At 38.1% G+C, this 19,311-nt stretch overlaps 1 protein-coding gene across 1 annotated transcript in view; it reads left to right on the forward strand.

Annotated features, from left to right (window-relative positions):
* The window catches only part of KCNK10 (potassium two pore domain channel subfamily K member 10), a 39,419-nt gene that overhangs the window by 15,199 nt on the left and 4,909 nt on the right, over positions 1-19,311 (forward strand). The window contains exon 5 of the mRNA XM_071745825.1: positions 16,875-17,061. Within this exon, the coding sequence (XP_071601926.1) occupies positions 16,875-17,061 (187 nt within the window). The remainder of the gene's footprint in view (positions 1-16,874; positions 17,062-19,311) is intronic.

A 19,311-nucleotide genomic window follows, 5' to 3' on the forward strand; every position in this document is an offset into this window, starting at 1 on the left:
TAATATCAGTGGTTTCACTTTATGTATTTATTGACATAACATTAGATATGTTATGTATTAACATTATTATATTATCTATACTTTATATTGTATGGTAATGCAGAAAGTAATTAATTTATATTATGTAATTTATTACCACATTGTTCTTACATTTTTAGGCTCCATAAATATTTGGACCTAATCAGATGAAACCTTAAGAGAAGTAATGATTCTTTATTTAATTGTGAGCAATGAACAATATTTAGAAAGAAACTCTTGTTTCTTTCTTCGTAATTGTCTCCATAAAGCAATCAAATTCAGCATGTTTGTGGACATAAAGCAACCTTCCATAACCTTTAAAGAGAGGACATAGAAATAAGGACAACAGCTAGGAGAAAATTAAAAGCAGAAAACATGTGCTAAAAAGACACAGAAAGGATTAATAAAATGTTGTGTGGTGTGCCTTATGGTTCTTTCAGATCTCACTGAGGAGTCACTGAGTATGTATCAATGATCTAGTGATAGAACAAAGTGACTTTCCAGAAAGATTTTGACAAATTTTCTCATAAAATTCTCTAGGGAAATGAAGCTGTGATGAGGTAAAGGAGGTCTCCCTCATCAGTTTTTATTTAAAGAGTAAATGGAGATTAGGAATAAATGCTAGCATTAGCTGTGTGGATCTACTACAGAGTCCTGGATGGGATCCTACTATTTTAACAGAAATGGCCTGGAATGGATCAGACAGATTCAAAGGGAACTTGATCTTGCATTGTGTTTAGGATCATTTTTGGAGCTAGGTAAGAGGCAGTACTCATGCACTGACAAGTGGGAAGGATGTAAAGGTTTCTCAGTCCAAAAAGCAACCTTTTCACCCAAAGCCTTTCCTTAACAAGTCTCCTACACCACGTAACAGTGTAGCTGAGAGCGCGGAGCCCATGACAAGCAAGGGACAGTTTGCCCCTGGCATCACCCAGCACAGCTGGGAAGATGAAAGGATTCCTCCCAGAGGAGTTGTGTTATTGCACTTCTGTCTCTGACACGACCTGTCAGAGCCTCACCAAACCTACATTCATCAGCAGCACAAATTAGAGCCCAAGAATGCCACATTTAGCTATTGCAGTGACCAACCCAGACACTCACTGGGAATTTTAAGAAAAAATTGAACTCTGAAAGGGGGAAAGAGATCTGCTCTTACACTACCTCCATTGTAGTGACAGAATATTTCAGCAGAGGAGCTGGTCACAGGCCACTGCTCATCTTGTAATCTAAAATGTTGCCTCTGTGTTGGCAACAGGAAATGTCTATCTATTTGTGACTAGGTAGATCTGGAAATGTTTAATTGTAAAATAATCCTTAGAACAGGAATATTTCATGTACCATTTTAGGAAAGGGAGGCACTGGCAGAGTTATGCTGCCTGGGATACAGGGAAGTATCCCAAACACCATGCGCTGGCTACTCTATGCCACCTGCCCTACTGGAATAATCATATTTTATACACATCAATAAACAAGCAGGTCATAAATATAAACCAAAGCAGCCCCTAAGCAAGCCTTACCTGCTCAGCTACTGATTATTCCTCTGTGTCCCATCTTCAATAAGCTGGGGCAGAACCTGGCTACTAATCTGTTGTCACATTCATACCAGTGTGGTTCCCCAGAAAATGCACACATAAAAGATCACCAGATTCACTGTATGCACTGGTCACAGGCATTCAGTATCTGGGTTCAGTGATGAAATGGCTCCCCCCACCCATCTGAAGAAACCATGAATATACTAAAAATCTAACTAAAATGTTAATAATTCTTATAATTTTCACTTGGCAAAGCTTTTCATACATTACACAAGTGAAATATATGTTCCAAGGTGACATAAATCTGTAAAAGTAGTAGTATTATCTTAGGTATGCAAGGGATCTAATGAACCACCTGAGACTCTTTCTATAATAAAGAGCAGAACAAACCATTATTTGGCTTGCTTTGTACAGACAGAGGCTGCAAGGATCTAAAGATAGAAAGTAAAGCACTCCATAGGCAGAGTGCACAGTTACAGAATACAGCAGCTGTCATTATAATGAGTTAAATATAGGCCTAATTCAGATAGTCCCTATTCAATCCCTGTAATGGGTGTTTAGGTTCTCACTGGAAGCAGATGAGATGAGAATAACCTGGCAGATCTTCCCTTCTCTTATAATTCAGTACAGGTGCAGGTATTCAGCCTGGGCACAGCGTGCTTCTAAGAGCACTCCAGGATTTTCTGGCTTCTAAAGTGAAGCCACTGTGAGCAGTTCCTGGGCTTAGTTACTGTTTTTACTCCGCTGGCTTACAGCATGATGCTGATGACAAGACTGGCAACACAGCTGGTAGGGTGTGAATTGCACCACAGGGTTGTGGGTGAGAAGCCAGGTACATGGATGGTGGTTAAGGTGCACCCCTGAAACTCACATCTCAGGAAAATACACTTACCTGTGCAGAAGTGCAGTGCCTCTGTAACCAATGCACACTTCAATGAATCAAGGACTTGTCAGAACACATAGGTCTGCTACCTGGCAGTCAACTTTTCATCTCAGATAACCTGTTTGCCCATTGATCTCTTTAGAAATGGTTTGCTTTAGTTTATAAGACACGTGAGCATTATGAAAATGTCACACAACTTTTTTCTTTTTCTGAAAGATAGTAGTAGTCATTCCCTTACATTTGAAACATTCCTAGGAAAAGTAATTCTTAGTTGGAAGATAGGACTGGGACTGAGACTGAGGTAGGGGTAGAAGTCCCACTGAACTGAAGGAAAACTTTATTTTAAAAAATGTCAAAGTGCTACTTTTGCTAAACTTTGCTTCTCTTTCTGAATGCATGAATCTACGCTGGCTACTCTATCTCTTAGAAATTTGGGTGCTTTTTAGAGATTTGTGGCTTCTTGGGTCTCTTTTCTTACTGTACAAGTGACGAAATTTTCATTTTAATCCTGGGAAAGAAATTTTGTAGTAAGAAAGTAACTATACAGAAAAGCAACACTTAATACAGTCCTTTTGATTTGTTTTCCCTCTGCCCATTTGTTCAGTTGTCTCTCCTCTAGCTCTCTTCCCTCCTTTTATTTCCTTTGGCTCACATCACACCTGTAGCATTATACCTGATATCACTGCAGGACAAGCGAGTGAGTTCTTAGTGAAGTTTGCTGTTCAAAAATGTTGTTTTAGGTTTTCTTGAAGTAGCACCTTTACCTCTTCTCTTCTTCCCTGGGGTAATGCCATAGCCCAGGGAACCTATTCGCCAGGCAGTCCCCACTCAGTGCTTTCTTTTCTAGCCCCAGATCATTGCTGATTCTTCACATTTTTAGCAGCTGAATAAAAATTTCAGAAACCAGAAACTCAAATCCAGATCATTGATTAGGCAAATCAGGGAAATAATTCTGGGTTTACATTGTTGTTATTGAATTCAATATTTGGGACATGGTTAATAAATAAAAGTATTACAACCTGAATGATAATTTAGCTAGCAAGATGCTATTTGTTGTTCTGCATATATAGTCTGATACCTGCATTTCTGAGCAGATTATGTTAATGGGAGAGTGATGGAAGAGTTTCCTCCCCACTTCCTGACATCAAATAAAAATATACCAAAAATCAACACAATCTCTTAATTTGTTTTATTGCATTTCATTATTAGCCAGCATCAGTGTGTTATTACATCAGCTGCTAACACCCTTTTATTTTTTTAATATAGTGTTATTCATTGTTATTTTCTGTACAAAAAAGAGCTACAATTTCTTATCCATACAAGAACTTCCACAGGGGAACAGTCCTGCTCAGTGATCAATCTGCCATCTGCTGGCATCCTGTCTTTGGGCAGAGCTGTCTGGACAGGCTGTGACATTCAACCTAGTAAGGCACATACACAATATTATTCCAAAATGATGCAAAATTTATGAGATGAAATTTCAGTGTTCAGAACTTAGTCTAACAGTTTCTGAGTCATTTCAGCCAAAGCAAAATGGCTGAGGAATTTAAAGAATCAGTCACTAGAAAGGAATCCTGCATTTCCATGATCTACTAAGAATTTCTTATTGCTGCAGGACAAATAATAGATCTAATTACATTCTATTATTAGTTATTAGCACTCTGATACCACAGAAGCCAGCCAGGAAAGAGGACTCAGCTTACTAAGACTCTGGAAAGACTGATGTGTAAACAGTGTTTTTAAATGGGTGGGAAATACACAGGCAAAGAAACAGGTAAGATAGCAGCAAATGTTCTGCTGGTGGTAAGGTAGAAAGATTTAGAGGGAAAAAGCCAGATGGAAATTGAAGACAAAGGAGGGCTTAGAAGATGGAAGTGGTTATGGATGATAGAAATTAAGGGGAGCTGATGTGAAGACATGCTAGAAGAAAGGGAAAGCAGGAGCAAATAGACACTCACTGCATGGCAGAGGAAATTTTCCCTCATAAATCCCAAAATTCCCTTTCACCAGCAAAAGTAATGTTTCACATGAACTTGGTAAATTACCTACACAAAGACTTTGAGGAAAAAAATATGTAAATGTTCTCCTCATGCACAAGATCACCTTGTTATTGAAAGACCAAAGGTGATATAGTTGTGGAGAGAAATATTATGCAGAACATAGAGTATGCTGACTTGAAATATTTTTCATTTGATTCCTATAATTCTGTGCCTCACTCATTAGTTGGGAATTTGGTTCTTTGAAGCTGCTGCTGTCTTGCTCCCTATGCAGCAGAATAACTTGGGCAGGAAAAAAAAAATCTGTGTGGTGATAAAAAGAAGTGTTTTAGAGTACTGATTTACAAACCCAGAATAAATGGATGCAAGCAATTATAGCTCACTATCTATTCTTTTGCCTGTAACACCTTAAAGGTCCATCTGAGTTCTCTAAGCAAGAATAAAAAAGGGTGTTTGCAGGTCAACAAAGGATTGCTTTACATATGTAGATACTTATGTGGTGTATATTTCAGGTAGATATGCACCTGAATGTAAATTTCAAATCTGAGCATCCTGAAATTCAGGAGTGATTAAAAAAAAAAAAACAAAAAAACCAACCCTAGACCCCAGTCTGAATTTTGCAATTATTTATCACTAGGTTTACGGATGCATGCAAAGTCAAATACTGGCAGAAAAAAATTGCACACAATGTTTTATCCTTCTTAATCCTAGCAAACCATATTTGGCTAAAAATGGACTTTACATCATAAGAAGAATTAAAAAAACTCAGATATACTCTAGTAGTTGTCAATAAATCCATGGTGCCTTATGGATCTCTTAAGTATTTTAATTTCATTTTCAGTTTCTCTATTTTATATTTGAGGTAATGCTTTTTGTAAATCAGCTGGTGGCCAAAACGTGAAAGTAAGGAATGTAGTTACTGTAAGAATTCATAACTTGAATATCTGCATAGGCACTATGCAAAGAGCATGGCAGAAAGAGCGTCTTGGAAGAGCAGGTAGCATACTGAGCGTGAACACATCCGAGTCAGCAAATGCTCTCCCTCTGTTTCTTTCAGCTTGTCTACCTCATCCAAATTCAATAAGTTCAAAAGTAACTGCCTAAAACCACAATGCTGTGTTAGATTCTTCCAAATCACTTGTCTGTAGCAATTTTAAGGCTGATGTGCCTCAGCACAATGAGTTTTTAAGCATGTGGAACTTCAAACAGTATCTCTCCCACCACACTGGAGTGTGTTGGGAACCACTTCTGATGGATGCACACCTCGCTCCATCCTCTTGAAAGGAGTTTTACTGTCCAGGAAAAAAGATGGCATGGTGAGAAAGCATGTTTCAGTCCTCTTGAAAAATAGTTTGACAACTGTTTAAGTTAAATGCATGAGCACTCCTGAAATCCAAGACTTCATTGTCCAGATGAGCATTGCAGTCTGGAAAATTTTGGCTGCATTATCCTCTAATTCATCGGTAATCTATCTGTTACAAGGAAGACTTTTGGTCTCTTTATACTCTAAGAATGTATTTCTCTGCTCCTTCTCTGAACTCCTTCAATGACCTTCTTATGCAGAGTTGTTCTAATTGCTTTTCTTGTGTGTAAAGCAGTCCAGATCCAGCACCATCTGGGCACTTTACTATATAGTATGCTTGGCAGAAGTGTTTCAGTAGACTCTTACAAAGCTGAAGTGGAAGATGAAAGAGTAGCAAATATACAAGACTGACTCTGAAATACTTTTCTCCTTGTGGTGTTGCAGTCCACATCATCTGCTTTAATTATGGATCATCTGCTTTAATTATGATGATGGAAAGATAGCAGGAAATTTTATTTTTGCTTTTGATTATCACCTGCTTTAGTAGTTCTCATGTTTCAGTGCTCAATAGAGGTTACAGGCAAATGATAGTACTATGGAATTATCAACTAATGGTGCAGACTTCATTATATGCAATCACTCTTCATCCACTAGAGCCAAATTAAGCTCTGGATTGTATTTTAGATTCAACCACTGCCTTGCGGCATGGTTTTGAATATGATGGTGTTACTCTGTGGATTGCTTCCCCCCTCCATTTTATCTGAGATGCAAGAAAGTATCTTTTTCTGTACAGTTCTAAGAAAGTATGTTAATAGTAAAAAATTAACGACAAAGTCTAGGGATCACAAGTCTTGGCATTTTATGTCCTCTAACTGGGTCTTTAATTCAGTTAGTGATGCTTACAGCTAATTTGCTTCAGGGAAAGTAGCTTAAGCACATCAAACCTTTGTTCATTTGTTCTTATCCACTGGTCTTTGTTGCTGAGTATGAATTTAGAATCTAAAGCTTCCATGGGCTGTCTGTGGAGCACATCTTTACTAAATCCTGCAGGTTAATAACCTCTTGCAAACCATCATATAATTTCAGGTTTAATAATCACCTGAACGGTTAAATTCAGATTGTGAAATCTCTGCAAGGTCTTTTAAACATTTTGGTTTGATTAACAATGTCTATTAGGCCTCTCAGCCTGAGGCCACTTCAAAGAGAGGATCATGAAAGTCTTGAAGTGAACCTACCATTCAAGAGAGCCCCAGGAGGGTTTGACTCTGGTGATAGTTTAAAGGGCATTCCTGGGGTTGCTAGAAGGAGAAGACAGCAGCTCTAAGAAGGGAGAACCTGTCAGCACCAGGAAGAGATGATAATAATAGCTCTAATTTTAGAACCAAGTTAGTCTCACTGAAAAGATGAAACTATAAACAGAGGAGAAAAGACTATTCTGAAACTAGGCTTTAAAACTATCTTAAATCCAAAGAGTAGTGTTATCTGGGAATGTCAAGTCATCTCCAGTGCACCAAAACTGAAACCCAATATGCACTGAAGTCCATTTCCCAAAGTAATTATCACAGGTATTACTGTGAGACCTCTTTCTGTGAGTGTCACTGCTGACTGCAGGGGACTTCAGAGGAAATCTTGGACTGTTTTTTCTGCTTATGTGAGGCCTTTTTGTATGTTTTGATTATTCTTTCTTCATGATTTAAAATTATTAGAGGTTTAAACCTTCAATAATTCTTACTGGAGTCATACTCTTGTCATCTATAATATTTTGCAGATATTAAACCAGAACTATTGTACAAAAACTTGTCAAGAATCCATGAGTGATACAAAGGCTTTACAAATCACTGTTCAGGTATCCATCTGTATTATGGCAAATAATAACAGCTCTTTTTTTTTGTTTGGGAAGTGATTTTCATTACACTGATTTCTGATTTTATATAGAATGGACTCATCATAGTATATGAATCCAAGATCCTCTGTTATCTAGATAGGCATTAGTGCTAAAAAAAGCCAAAACTGACTTTAGAGCAAAGTGGGAGTTTTGGCAATTGATACTGAGTAGAAATGTTTCCAAACCCTTCCATGGATGATCAGTCTATGTATGATGATGTATCATCCTTAAAGAAGAACACAGAAACAATAGAGTAATGCTGAAGTACATTTTCAGGAAGGGGGTTTATTCCACTGTTAATTTGAATGTAAATTCAAATTCAAACTCAGGCTAAATTTATATACATCAGAGATTATCTCTTGCATATGATCTTTGTCCTTTTGCCAGGTATTGTTGCCTCCATCTGCTTCTTTTCTGTTTTCCATGGTGAAAACAGATGAGTGGTATTTCTTTCTCTGTATCATAGCTCAGCTCTTGCTACCTCTCACTTGGTTTGGAACCAGGTTAGTCGGAATGATCTCAGAATAAGCAGTAGCAAGGAGTTGTCTGTGCAGATCCTGAACCCAATTTTTTTATTAAGGGAGTGAGTTAAATAGTTCTTCTTTATGGTTTGAAATGTTTAGGAACCACTACTCAGAAGTGTCATGTTATAGCTATAGCAGTTCATTTCCCCTTCTTGAATATGGTAATTGCAGAGGCACTTCCACTGTTGCTGAAGGCTCAGCATTGGCCAGAGGTGGTTCCCCCCTCCCCCCCGCCCCCCTGCTGCACTAACCCAACACTTAAAGTGTAAAACTATACCTGCCTGACACCTGCTCAAATTAATATTAGTCATGTAACTTTTAATTGCAGTGAAGGGCACTGCAAATAAACCCCGTGAATCTCAAGCAGTTATCTGTCATGAAACACAAGACAAACGAGCTGAAAGCATGATTAGCAGTTTACCAAGCAGCTAGGGATTCTTAGACACTCTGTGTAAAGCTTAAAATATGAGATACTTCAGTGGAAGCTGCTGATAAATGTGAGATGTGAACTTTTCAACCACCAGTGTGAAAGTGAAACTGTTTCCTAAGCAGTAATGGGAAATATGCTCCTTTTTTAAGGTCTTAAATTTTGGTCGTATTGTTATGGAAACTTATCTGTGTTCCTAACAGTACAGTGCTGGGATACCATATCCTCTGTGACAGGGTGTTGCCATCTCTGAAAACCTGATTTATATCCTAAAGAAAATCTTAAACTCAAACCTGTTTAATTTGCAATATAGGAGGTGCAGGAAAAAGCAAGACAGAAATACAACTGCAAGATAAAATCACTCCTACTGTAATAATGGTTGATCCCCCTCTCCCTCAACAAATACATAGCCGTTTCTGTTAGTCTTCTTCCAAATATCCTTCAAACCTAATGTGGGAAGCATCAAAGTCAGAGTGTGAGGGGGCTGATGGACCTTGAAAGGCAATAGATAGAAATTACTTCATGAGGATACCTGTTTATGGTGCCTTGTCCCAGGCATGAGAACTGTACTAATATCCCACTCAGGATATACTATTTAAATCTTATGCAAAGCCTGAATGAAGGTGGTAAATTTAGTGTTGTGTTGCCTTACATGTTCAACCTTCACCTTTCAGGACTGTCAACATATTATATTAAACACTCTAATGTAATTTACAAGTTCATATTTTCTCTTGGCACATACATGTCATTGGGGCACCAAGAACTGTTTGGAACCATGAGACAAGTTATGTGATACATTCTTCACCCTTTGCCAGATTTTTCCTTTTGAAGGCACTGCCTGCCCTCCTCCTTTTACCTTTGCAGATAAGCAGTGGAAGCTACTGCAAATGTTGGAGAAGGATGGGAAGAGAAGGGAAAAAATTGAGGCATGGAGGAACATTTCTAGGGGTGACACATTTTCCACTCTTTCCAAATTTATGTTTGTTTGGTTTTTTGGTTTGGTTTTTGGTTTTTTTGTTGTTGTTGTTTAGGTTTGGTTTTTTTTTGTTTTTTTTTTTTTTTGGTTTGGTTTGGTTTGGTTTGTTTTTGTTTTGTTTTGTTTTGTTTTTTATCTGAGGAGAGCTGCTCTGGAAATTTCATTTTACTTTCCCCCCTGTGTGATAGGGTAAAATTCTCCCTCTGTGGGCTCCTGATGCAAGAGAATGCTCTTTGGTTACTTGGCTACATACAAATACTGATTTTGTCTACAAAGACTATAATATTGCAATCTTTATAGTGTTAGTATCTATAAGAAATCTCATGCTAAATACATAATATGCTTTGGAGGCTTCTTCAAGAACTTATTACAGGGAATGCCAGTGTATCCAAGAAGGGGAAAGGGAAGGTTTCTTAGCCAGTTACTCCAAACCAAACAGAAATTGCAAACTGAGGGCTAGAAACAGATGCAAGGAATCTAGCTTGAAGTTCTCCTTGTTTCAAAAGGTCACTGTTTTACTTTTCAATATCTAATCCAACAAACTATCCACTCTAGCCTGATGAATGATGTTTTTACATTCCTAATCACTATGGAAATGTTCTGCAGAAAGAAATCTGGATGCTCTATTCCACTGTAGAGATAAAAACCAAAACAAAATAATGACAGAACAAGAAATTAAGGCCCAAAGAGAGCTAAAAAAAGGAATATTGAATTTCTCCAGCCTGCAAGGAGGAGATAATTCTAACATGAAATTCAATTTTCTTTTTCTAGCTCAGTCTTTGAAAGTGGCCATGTCATGCAATAGATAACTAGATAACTCCCATTGATCTAGCTACACTAATTGTCTTTCTCTGTCTCAGTGCATTTCTTAATTAGATGCCAAGCATATACTCATAAATCCTGCCATGCTGCTATGGGGACCTTTTATTTGCACCATCATAACTGGATTTTAGTTTTTACTCAGAACTGCACCAGCAAGATAAATTCATTGACTCAAAACTTATCAAAATCAGGATTACCAGGAATGACAAGGTAAAATCCATGCAGGTACAGGGAAGTGATGTGGAGCAACCATAATCAACCACTTCTTGAACTGCCTAAGAGAGGGGAAGGGGGCTGTAACTCAGAAGGGAGTTGAAGGAAGCAAGGAAGGAGCAATGCTTTCCACACTTGGTCTTTGCAAGCGTCCTTTGAAATTGGTTAAGTCTGTGCCATGAGCCTCTGCTGCCCTTTGTCTGCTCCAGTGTCAGAGAAAAGCATATTTATACATTCCCTCTTATTCAACCTTTATTTTTTTCTTGGCCTGAACACAGCTCAGCCAGAACAGAGCTTTGGTGTTATTACTTTTGTTTCTTCTATATTGCAACAAGAAACATGCAGAAATTGATGCATATCAGAAGCTTATGTCTGCTTTCTAGAGAGAGAAAAAATGTTGAAAATATGAATATGAAGCCTAGAAAATTTCCAAGCCAGTGTTTCTGTATTTTCATAACACAGTATCTACTGACATTATGACTGCAGCAAGATACACGCCTAGAGGATTAAAAAATTAGCATTAGAGAAAGCTGCTGCTCTGTGAGAATCTTGCTGTAGATTCCATCTGGGTCTAGGCAAACACTCTGCAGAAGTAAGTGTTGTTTTGTGGGGAAAAAACAGTGATGTAAAAAAAGTCATTTACTCTGACCTGTGCCTAGCATGTGTTCAGGACTGTCTCTCCCAAGCTTAGTAACAAATGTGAGTGCTTGCAGCTTTTTATATCTATCTCCTCTGTGGTAATACAGTTAGAAAACAGGGGATAGATTTTGCACCTTCTTGTGCAGCTCTAGCAGCATTTTTTATAAAGCATGAGAATTAAAATAGTACTTAGGCACTGAAAGGGCTGGTTAGACAGAGTGGGGGAAGCCTGTCTCTAGTGGAATGGTTCAAACCACTGTTCTTAACCCATGAGGATATCTGAATTGTTGTATATATTTAAAAAATGTTATTTAGAATTCTGCTCTTGCTCTTTCAAGGGGTGTTGAGCATACCACTAAGTACTGAAGAGCTCTGTGAGCCTAGTGCTGTGCCAGTCTTTCTGTACAGCCTGTTGAGATGGGCATCACACTTCACTGACATAAGTGCCAGGCTCTGGACCAGAGCTGGCTTGAATTTGACTGACCTGATAGGCAAGCAGCATGAATCTGTGTCCATCTGCACTGTCTACACTAACCTAGCAAAAATGTTTTAACTAAGGACAGAATTAACGTTTCTGACAGAGAAAAATATAATAGCTTATATCTAGTATTCTGTTTTATACTTTCAATACAAAGACCTCTTTTAAAAATATTTTTATGTGGAGGAAGTGATTTAGAAGACAAGCTGTTTAATTAGTGCATGGACAGAGACAATCTGTTCCAAGAATAGTTGTCAGCGTGGGAGAGGAGATAAAATTTAGAGTAGGTGAAGGGAACAAAAGAAATATTAAAGAAATGTGTTTTGCTTGGAGGAGTATTTGAAATAGTAGAGCCTTGTGGACAGATGAGGACAGCATGCTGCTCCATGAAGGCACAGTGTACTGGCACTAAAATTATGCCATTGGTCATCTGGACAGAAAGGTGTACAGCTTGCTTGGAGTCTTGAGGTTATTTGTCAGAAATTCAGAAAAGAAAATGTTTGGAAAACAGAGGAACCATCTGAGCTCACTGTGAAGCAGCAACAGTTCCAGTGCTAGTTTTGGTTGAATAGTACTGTATACTGGGGGAATTTCTGTGAAATGGGGGGTGACACTACAAAATCTTGGAATATACATACCTGAAATATGATGAAGGGAGCCTCCAGGAAAACTGGGGTGGAGCTTTTCTCCAGAGAGGGTAAGGATAAGACAAGGGGTAATGGCTTTAAACTTGAAGAGGTAAGGCACAAGGAAAAAAAATTTCCTGTGAGGGCTATGAGTTGCTGGAACAGGTTGCCCAGAGAAGTTGTGGTTGTCCCCTTCTTGGAAGTGTTCAAGACCAGGTTGGATGGAGCCTTGAGCAACCTGGTCTAGTGGTAGGTGTCCCTGCCCATGGCAGGGGGTTGGAGCGAGGTGATCTTCCAACTCTAATCATTCTATGATTCTAGGATTTTAGAATTCTAGATTCTAGACATTTAATACAGTCTGAAAAGTAGCTGTAGCATCTGTTTATCCCATTATTCCAGTCTTCTACATGGAAAAAAGAGTCTACACTGTTTTGGAAGGAATATGTGTCATCCCTGAGGTCTTAGAGTGGGAACTTAAGAATCTTGTTTGGTCCACATTTTGTTAACAGTTAGGTCAGAAACATTGTGCCTGAGTTAATGGCTAAGGAGAGAAAAAAACATAAAAGGAAAAGAGAGAGGGATTTCCTTTGACTCCTGAAATTATTGGCTAAGACCAAAATCATTAAGGTAGCAGTGAATGTAATAGAAAACAAGAAAAAAGCAAGGTCACAGTCACTGTTGGAAAAGATGTATAAGAACTAAGTTCCACTGACAAGGATGTCTCCATGAGAATGTCTGTCCTCACCCCTCTTGGCACTGAAGGAGATTGACATTTTGTTGTTTGAATTAATGTGAGGATGGTGATGTCCTATGCAGTCATGTTGCCTTTTTAGCACTTAACCACTTCAAGAGTAAAAGCCACACCTTCATTAGTCAATGGAAATGACTCTTAATATCTTCTTATATGATTGAAAAGTCTCCAGTTTTTCTTTCTAGGTTCCTCCTTTATTTTTTTCCAGATTATCTCTGGTCGCATTTAAATTGAAGCCTCTCTCATTAGCAAGCAGTAATTTATTTATATTTTATGAATGTCTCACAAATTATCTGTTTCATCATAATGAAGAGAACTTGCTGGTAAAATAAGATTTAATAAAAAAAAAAGAAGTAGAAAACATCTATTTCAAGTGTGTTTTCCTTTTACTTAAACCACTGTGAGATGAACTACAATTCACAGAGAATGGTTTCTCTTACTGTTTCATTTTGACACCTATAGAAAAACCTGTATTTATGCCACAAAATGGGCTCAGAGGATGTGTTAGGCTGGCTGTAATTTCTCAGCTATTTGCCAGTATTTGGCTTTAAATCGCAAATATAACACAAATTTCCTTCGGTGTTAGAATACTAAATGATATTTTTGTATGGTAGTACCGCCAGAGGACAGCTGAAGAACATTTTCCACAAGGCTGTTAGAAGTTCATCTACTCTGGGAATGCTTGAAACACCCAATTTTCATTGACAGACAGACAGATAGACCTATTAGACTGCAGCGACCTGCAGTATTCATGAGTTTATTTGGAGTCTTATTACAGAATCCTGAACGGTAACACAAGGCTAAGTAGGAGTAGGTGGAGGTGGCAAGAAGAGCAAGCAAGTGGAAAACCAATTATATAACATGGTGATCAGGTCATTAAGCTGGAAATAGAGAATAAAACAATCAAAAAGTCATAAGATGGCTGTCCCTATGAAATATATTATCCTGAGGAGAGACAAAACAAACCAAACCCCACAAAACCCATTTTGTAGAACTTAGTGTTTCTTCCTCTTCCTGTGAAAATACCAGCCTAATTTTTCAGACTCTGCAAGTCAAAGGCCTGAGTTATGAACTTGTTCATATTTTTCAGCCATTAGTATGTATTTTTAATATCTGTATTTCTTTAGATGATGACTCAGTACAACGTAATACTGCAGTGGCTTAGGCTACTCCAGTCTCATCAGAATACAACTGCACCAAATCAGAAATGCAAAGGCTGCAATTCCTTGTTCCTGAGAACCTGGGCAGCACAAAATTATGTTCTGTGTGGGAGAATAAGAAGGCCAACTCCATCTGCAAAGCCATGCAAACCAACCTTTCTGTAATCACTGATCACTACAATGTACATATTCCGTGAATATGACATCTATGCGTTAGCATTTTTTGATCTATAGCAGTTATACTTTCCTGTCAATGCCCCCAGAGTGCATATCTAAGTGTAAAAAGACCACTTTTGTGCCTGCATTTCATGTCTTTGCCCATTAAGTAATTCTGCTTTTGGGTATTGCTTCTGTGCTCTTTTTAGTGGCTCCAAAAATGCTGTGCCAGATCCATCGTTGCTTTCTGACTTCATTGTACTGGTGGAAAAGTAAATAAAAAAACCAGAGCCTTAGCTGCTCAGCTTTTGTGGGAATGACAGAACTGCACAATAACCACGAGCCAGCCCTTTCTGCAGAGCCTCTCATTGACATCATTGCTGGTTTTAATCAAAAAACCCCAGCAACCTTAGGCTGAATTTATAATCCAAGAGCAAGTAGATGTTCTGAACTCCTGGTATGGATTTGTAGGCCATTCCTTCCACTCTTGTTTCTGCCATGAGACAAAACAATCCTGACACACACTGAAATGCATTTTAATGTAACTACATGGGGACTGGAGGAAGGGCTACTGTGTGTAACTTTGCTTTGCTTGGAGAGCCTGACAGCTTCAAAGTACTTTTTGTTCAAGGATTCCCTGTACTATCCAGCACTGCATCTGCCTCATGACTTCCACTCTAGCCATGTGTCTGCCATTTCATTTTTAGGTGCCAGGAAACTGAAGCACTTAGTAGAAGAAAACAATTCACCTTGCCTAAAAAAGTAAAAAAACAAGAATTTGGGTTTTTTTCCCCTCTCCTCCATGGCAAAAAAACAAGTGTGCCAATCTAAAGCACCATAAAAGATCCATGTGATCAGTTGTTTTCCCTTCACTACATAGGAGTCTGAAATCCTGCCATTGTGAATGTGTTTCTGTAATTCTTAAGCTAGATCATCCTTCAGTATTTTAGCAAACTACTCAAAAAAAAAGAGAAAAAAAAAAAAAGAAAAAAAAAAGAAAAGAAGTCAAGTCAGGTTTTATAACCTTATGTTGTTTTTCTCTGTGGTACTTCAGTTTCAGTTTTATTAGCTGTCTTGTATTATAATAATCTCATTTATGGCATTATATTACTAATCCTATTTAACATTTTTTTGTTCAGCCAGACACAGAAAACAATGCACACACACAAAACCAAATTAAGCATAGGGATCATCTCAAACAGTTTCAGAACTAAAACTATTTCTGAAATACAGTATATTTTTTCTGCTAGTAGGGCTCTAAATGCAGAGCACGGCAGGTTAAATGAGTGCCTAATGAGCATCTGCCACTGAATCTCTGAAGTACACTCTCATGCTTTAGTGCCTGCAGTAGTACTGTTCAGAAGCTGGTTAGATATTAACCAGTTCAAGGCATATCCTTTCTGTAAATTATAAAGATAAGTCCTGAGACCTTATTTCCTGTCTAGGCAATGTCCTCATCTGAAATGAGATCTCATTTCTGGTTCAGGGAGATGCTTGATTTGGAAAACTAATTTGTAAATATGTGACTTACAGTGACCTCCACATTTCTTTTCCAAGATAAATAGAGAATTTACACTGCCACTGTAATTAACTCACAATAAGATTGCTAATAAAATTGAGCTTTCTTTTGAAACTATTTAATATTGAATTTACTTACAGAACAGAAATTAAGCCACCAGTTTTGTTAATCCAAGCTTGCATCAGCATTACTGGAAACAGAATATAAGTTTATATTCAATAAAATGAGAGTTTACGTGATCTAGGAATATAAAATATTGCAACTACCCTTCTGATATTTGTATGCAGTTTATAGCAGCCAGTAATACACATGCTCTTTGTTCACGAGCTTTCTAATGTGGATATGTAAAGTCAATTTTATCTCAAGCTATTTGGTATATATTTTTGAATGAAAGCTGGAAATCCTGCGTCAAGGAAAATGTAGAAAACCCAGAAAATCAATTATTTCTATTGTAAAATTGTAATTTACATATAATCAATTATAAAATCTCAGGGGTTTAGAACAAAAAAACCCAGTTTTATTTTTGTTTAAGTCTTGGTCTTGTTTGTTGAATGCAACAAGCTTGGGGCTGGTGAGGCAACTTGGCTGTATGTACATATGTATGGAGGTGTGGATGTGCACTTCTTCTTACACACTGAACCCAGACTGGAGTGTATTGGAACCTTTCTGAAGCTCAGGACTGTTTTTCCAGGCTGTTTTTTACTAGTTTAGTGACTATCTAGTGCATAGAAAATGGGAATCAACATTTTTGTGAGGCCAGACATAGAGGTTCACTATTACTAAGTGAGGGCTCTCACCAGCAGAGAGGAAGGTTTGTTGTTTACCTAATAAACTCACAAAAGGAAGAAAGAGAAATACCAGGTGACACCAGCATGCTCAGTCTGCCATTCACAGGGCATAGAGTCCCAGAAACCTACTGAAAAATATTATTATAATTTTTTTCTTTTGTTATTTCCTTTTTCTAGAAAAAACAAGTGAGTCAAACAAAGATCCGTGTGATTTCTACAATCCTCTTCATCCTGGCAGGCTGCATTGTCTTTGTGACCATTCCTGCATTTATCTTCAAACACATCGAGGGTTGGACAGCCTTGGAGTCCATCTACTTCGTGGTTGTCACTCTGACTACCGTGGGCTTTGGTGACTTTGTAGCAGGTGAGCATCTTTGAGCCCAGGTACCATGCACAAGGGCCATGGCTCCTAGCTTTCATTTCCTGGTGTAGAGAGGAGGCTTTTCACACTTATATTCCAGTGAAATGGTGCCAGGTATTTTTGATGCAGTAATAGGACACCAGGCTGATTTGAGATCCAGGTGCCTTTCCATTTACAGGTTGCAAGCTTTCAACAGTGCAGATAATGAGAGTCTGGGAGGTCCTGATTATCCTTTTATTGTTCAATGAATTATGCACAAGTCAAATGACTTCCTCATTGAATTGAAGATTTGTATTAGTCCATTAAGACTCAGTCTGAGGCTAACTGCTGAAGCAAGTAGTCAAAAAGATGAATGAATAAAGCTTTTACAAAGTAGGGCTGAGCCATAGGGCTGGAGAAATCTCTGGCTGGATGCAGTAGGAGGTGCAACATCTCAGAAATTGCATTTTTTTTCCTCTAACCTTGGCAGAAATTTTGACATTGCAGTTGCCTTATTGTGGAAAATTGATGTAGGAAGAGAAGAACTAATGGGGCATGAATCTCAGTGCTAGCAGGATGCTCTCCAAGATTAATACAGTACTAGAAAGAACTAAAAATACCCATTCTTATCAGTTACCAAAGAGGGTGTCAAGATTGTTGCTTGGAGAGGTGAGAGATTTTTTTTTTCATTCCACTGCTTTGCTAACAAATAGGTGGTTAAAATAAGTGGATTTTTTTTTTCCCAGTAGTACATGACCCCTACACCTCAGTCCTGTTAGTGGTCCTAATTAAAGGCATTAAGATGCCTATGTTAAAAACAGCTATATTATGCTATTATTTCACTGCTTTCTATAAATCAGTGAAATAAGAGCGGTTTAAAAGCATAAAAAACAAAAATTGAAGCTGCAGAGATATGAAAAATTTTCTTTCTTTTCTGAAGAGCTGTAGACAAGTTTTTTTTTTTTTTTTTTGAAGACAAGATCTTTGAAGACAAGATCTCTCTCTTTTTTTTTTTTTTTCTGACACAATGGTATAGAAGTCATGAATTATTGAGAAAGAAAAAAAAAAAAAGACACTGAACAAAGAGAGCCCCAGATATGGAGCACTCAGATACAGAAGTAACTGTATGAGCTTGGTCCACTTTAACCACTTAAATGTGAAGAGAACCTTACTGATACTCTGTAGTATCACAGTGTGAAATAAAAATAACTCACAATATTTTTCTTAAGCATTTTAGACTTTGGTGTAATTTCCTTTCATAATATAATAGTAAAAAATCCCTGAATATTAAATTAACTTGTTCCAAATCCAGCATGATTGGAAGAACATAATCCACAGCTTGGTGGCTACTACCAGCCAAGATTTTTCAGAAATCAAAAAGAGGAGACAGAATGAGAAAAATTCAGAGGTGATCTCATTAGAAGCATTTAAGGCAAGTGATCACCAGGAGATTTGGGTTTCTTTGCTGGTTTTAGGACATGTTTCTGTCAATTCTATAATCTGTCGATTTAAGATCTCAGTCTCTCTGTCCCATTGACATCAAAGGGAAAATCCTACTTTGCATTGGATAAAACTGCTTCAGTGGAGCTAAGCTGTTTTATTCCACCTAGAAAATGTCCCAGCTCTTGACAGAGTGGGAAAGTTTTTATACCACTGTCAGAAACAAAATTGTGGGTGGGCCCTTAAAAACCAGAATGTCTGATAGGCTGAAAAAAGTGGTCTCAGTTGCCTGAGTACTCGTTAAGACAGACCTAGGCAATCTGAACCATAGGAAGCTTCCTCAGGGACATGTATGATCAGAAGAGCCTCTTTGTACCATAGCAACAGCAGCCCCAACCTCCCATCATTTCAGTTCTTAAATACTGGAAAAGAGAGAGTGATTCATGTGGTGTATGGGGAGAGATTAATATCAAAAGCTATATTTGGGTATCTGCCAGTTCTCAAATGTCTGAGCTTCCACAGGGATGTTCAATCACTGTATATACACTCATACTGAGTCTGGATAAAATTAAAGAGTTGTAGAAATGTCTCAGGCTGCAAAAAGCTCAGGGGGAAGCACCAAGCTGTGTTGTCTGGTGATTTTAATGGAGGGAAATCCTAAAAGTCATAGAGAGGTACACAGTGGTGTCTCTTTTCTAACTAAGACTGGAGTACAGGACATACTCAATCCTCTGCCTGAGTCCCCTGGTGAATTTGCATTTCAGGCAGAGATTTACACAGGTACCACCAAGGATGGTGTTTCTTCATCTGCACCAAGGGGTCTGGCTGTGCAGG

The sequence above is a fragment of the Heliangelus exortis genome, chromosome 5 (genome assembly GCF_036169615.1).
Source record: "Heliangelus exortis chromosome 5, bHelExo1.hap1, whole genome shotgun sequence".
Lineage (NCBI taxonomy): Eukaryota > Metazoa > Chordata > Aves > Apodiformes > Trochilidae > Heliangelus > Heliangelus exortis.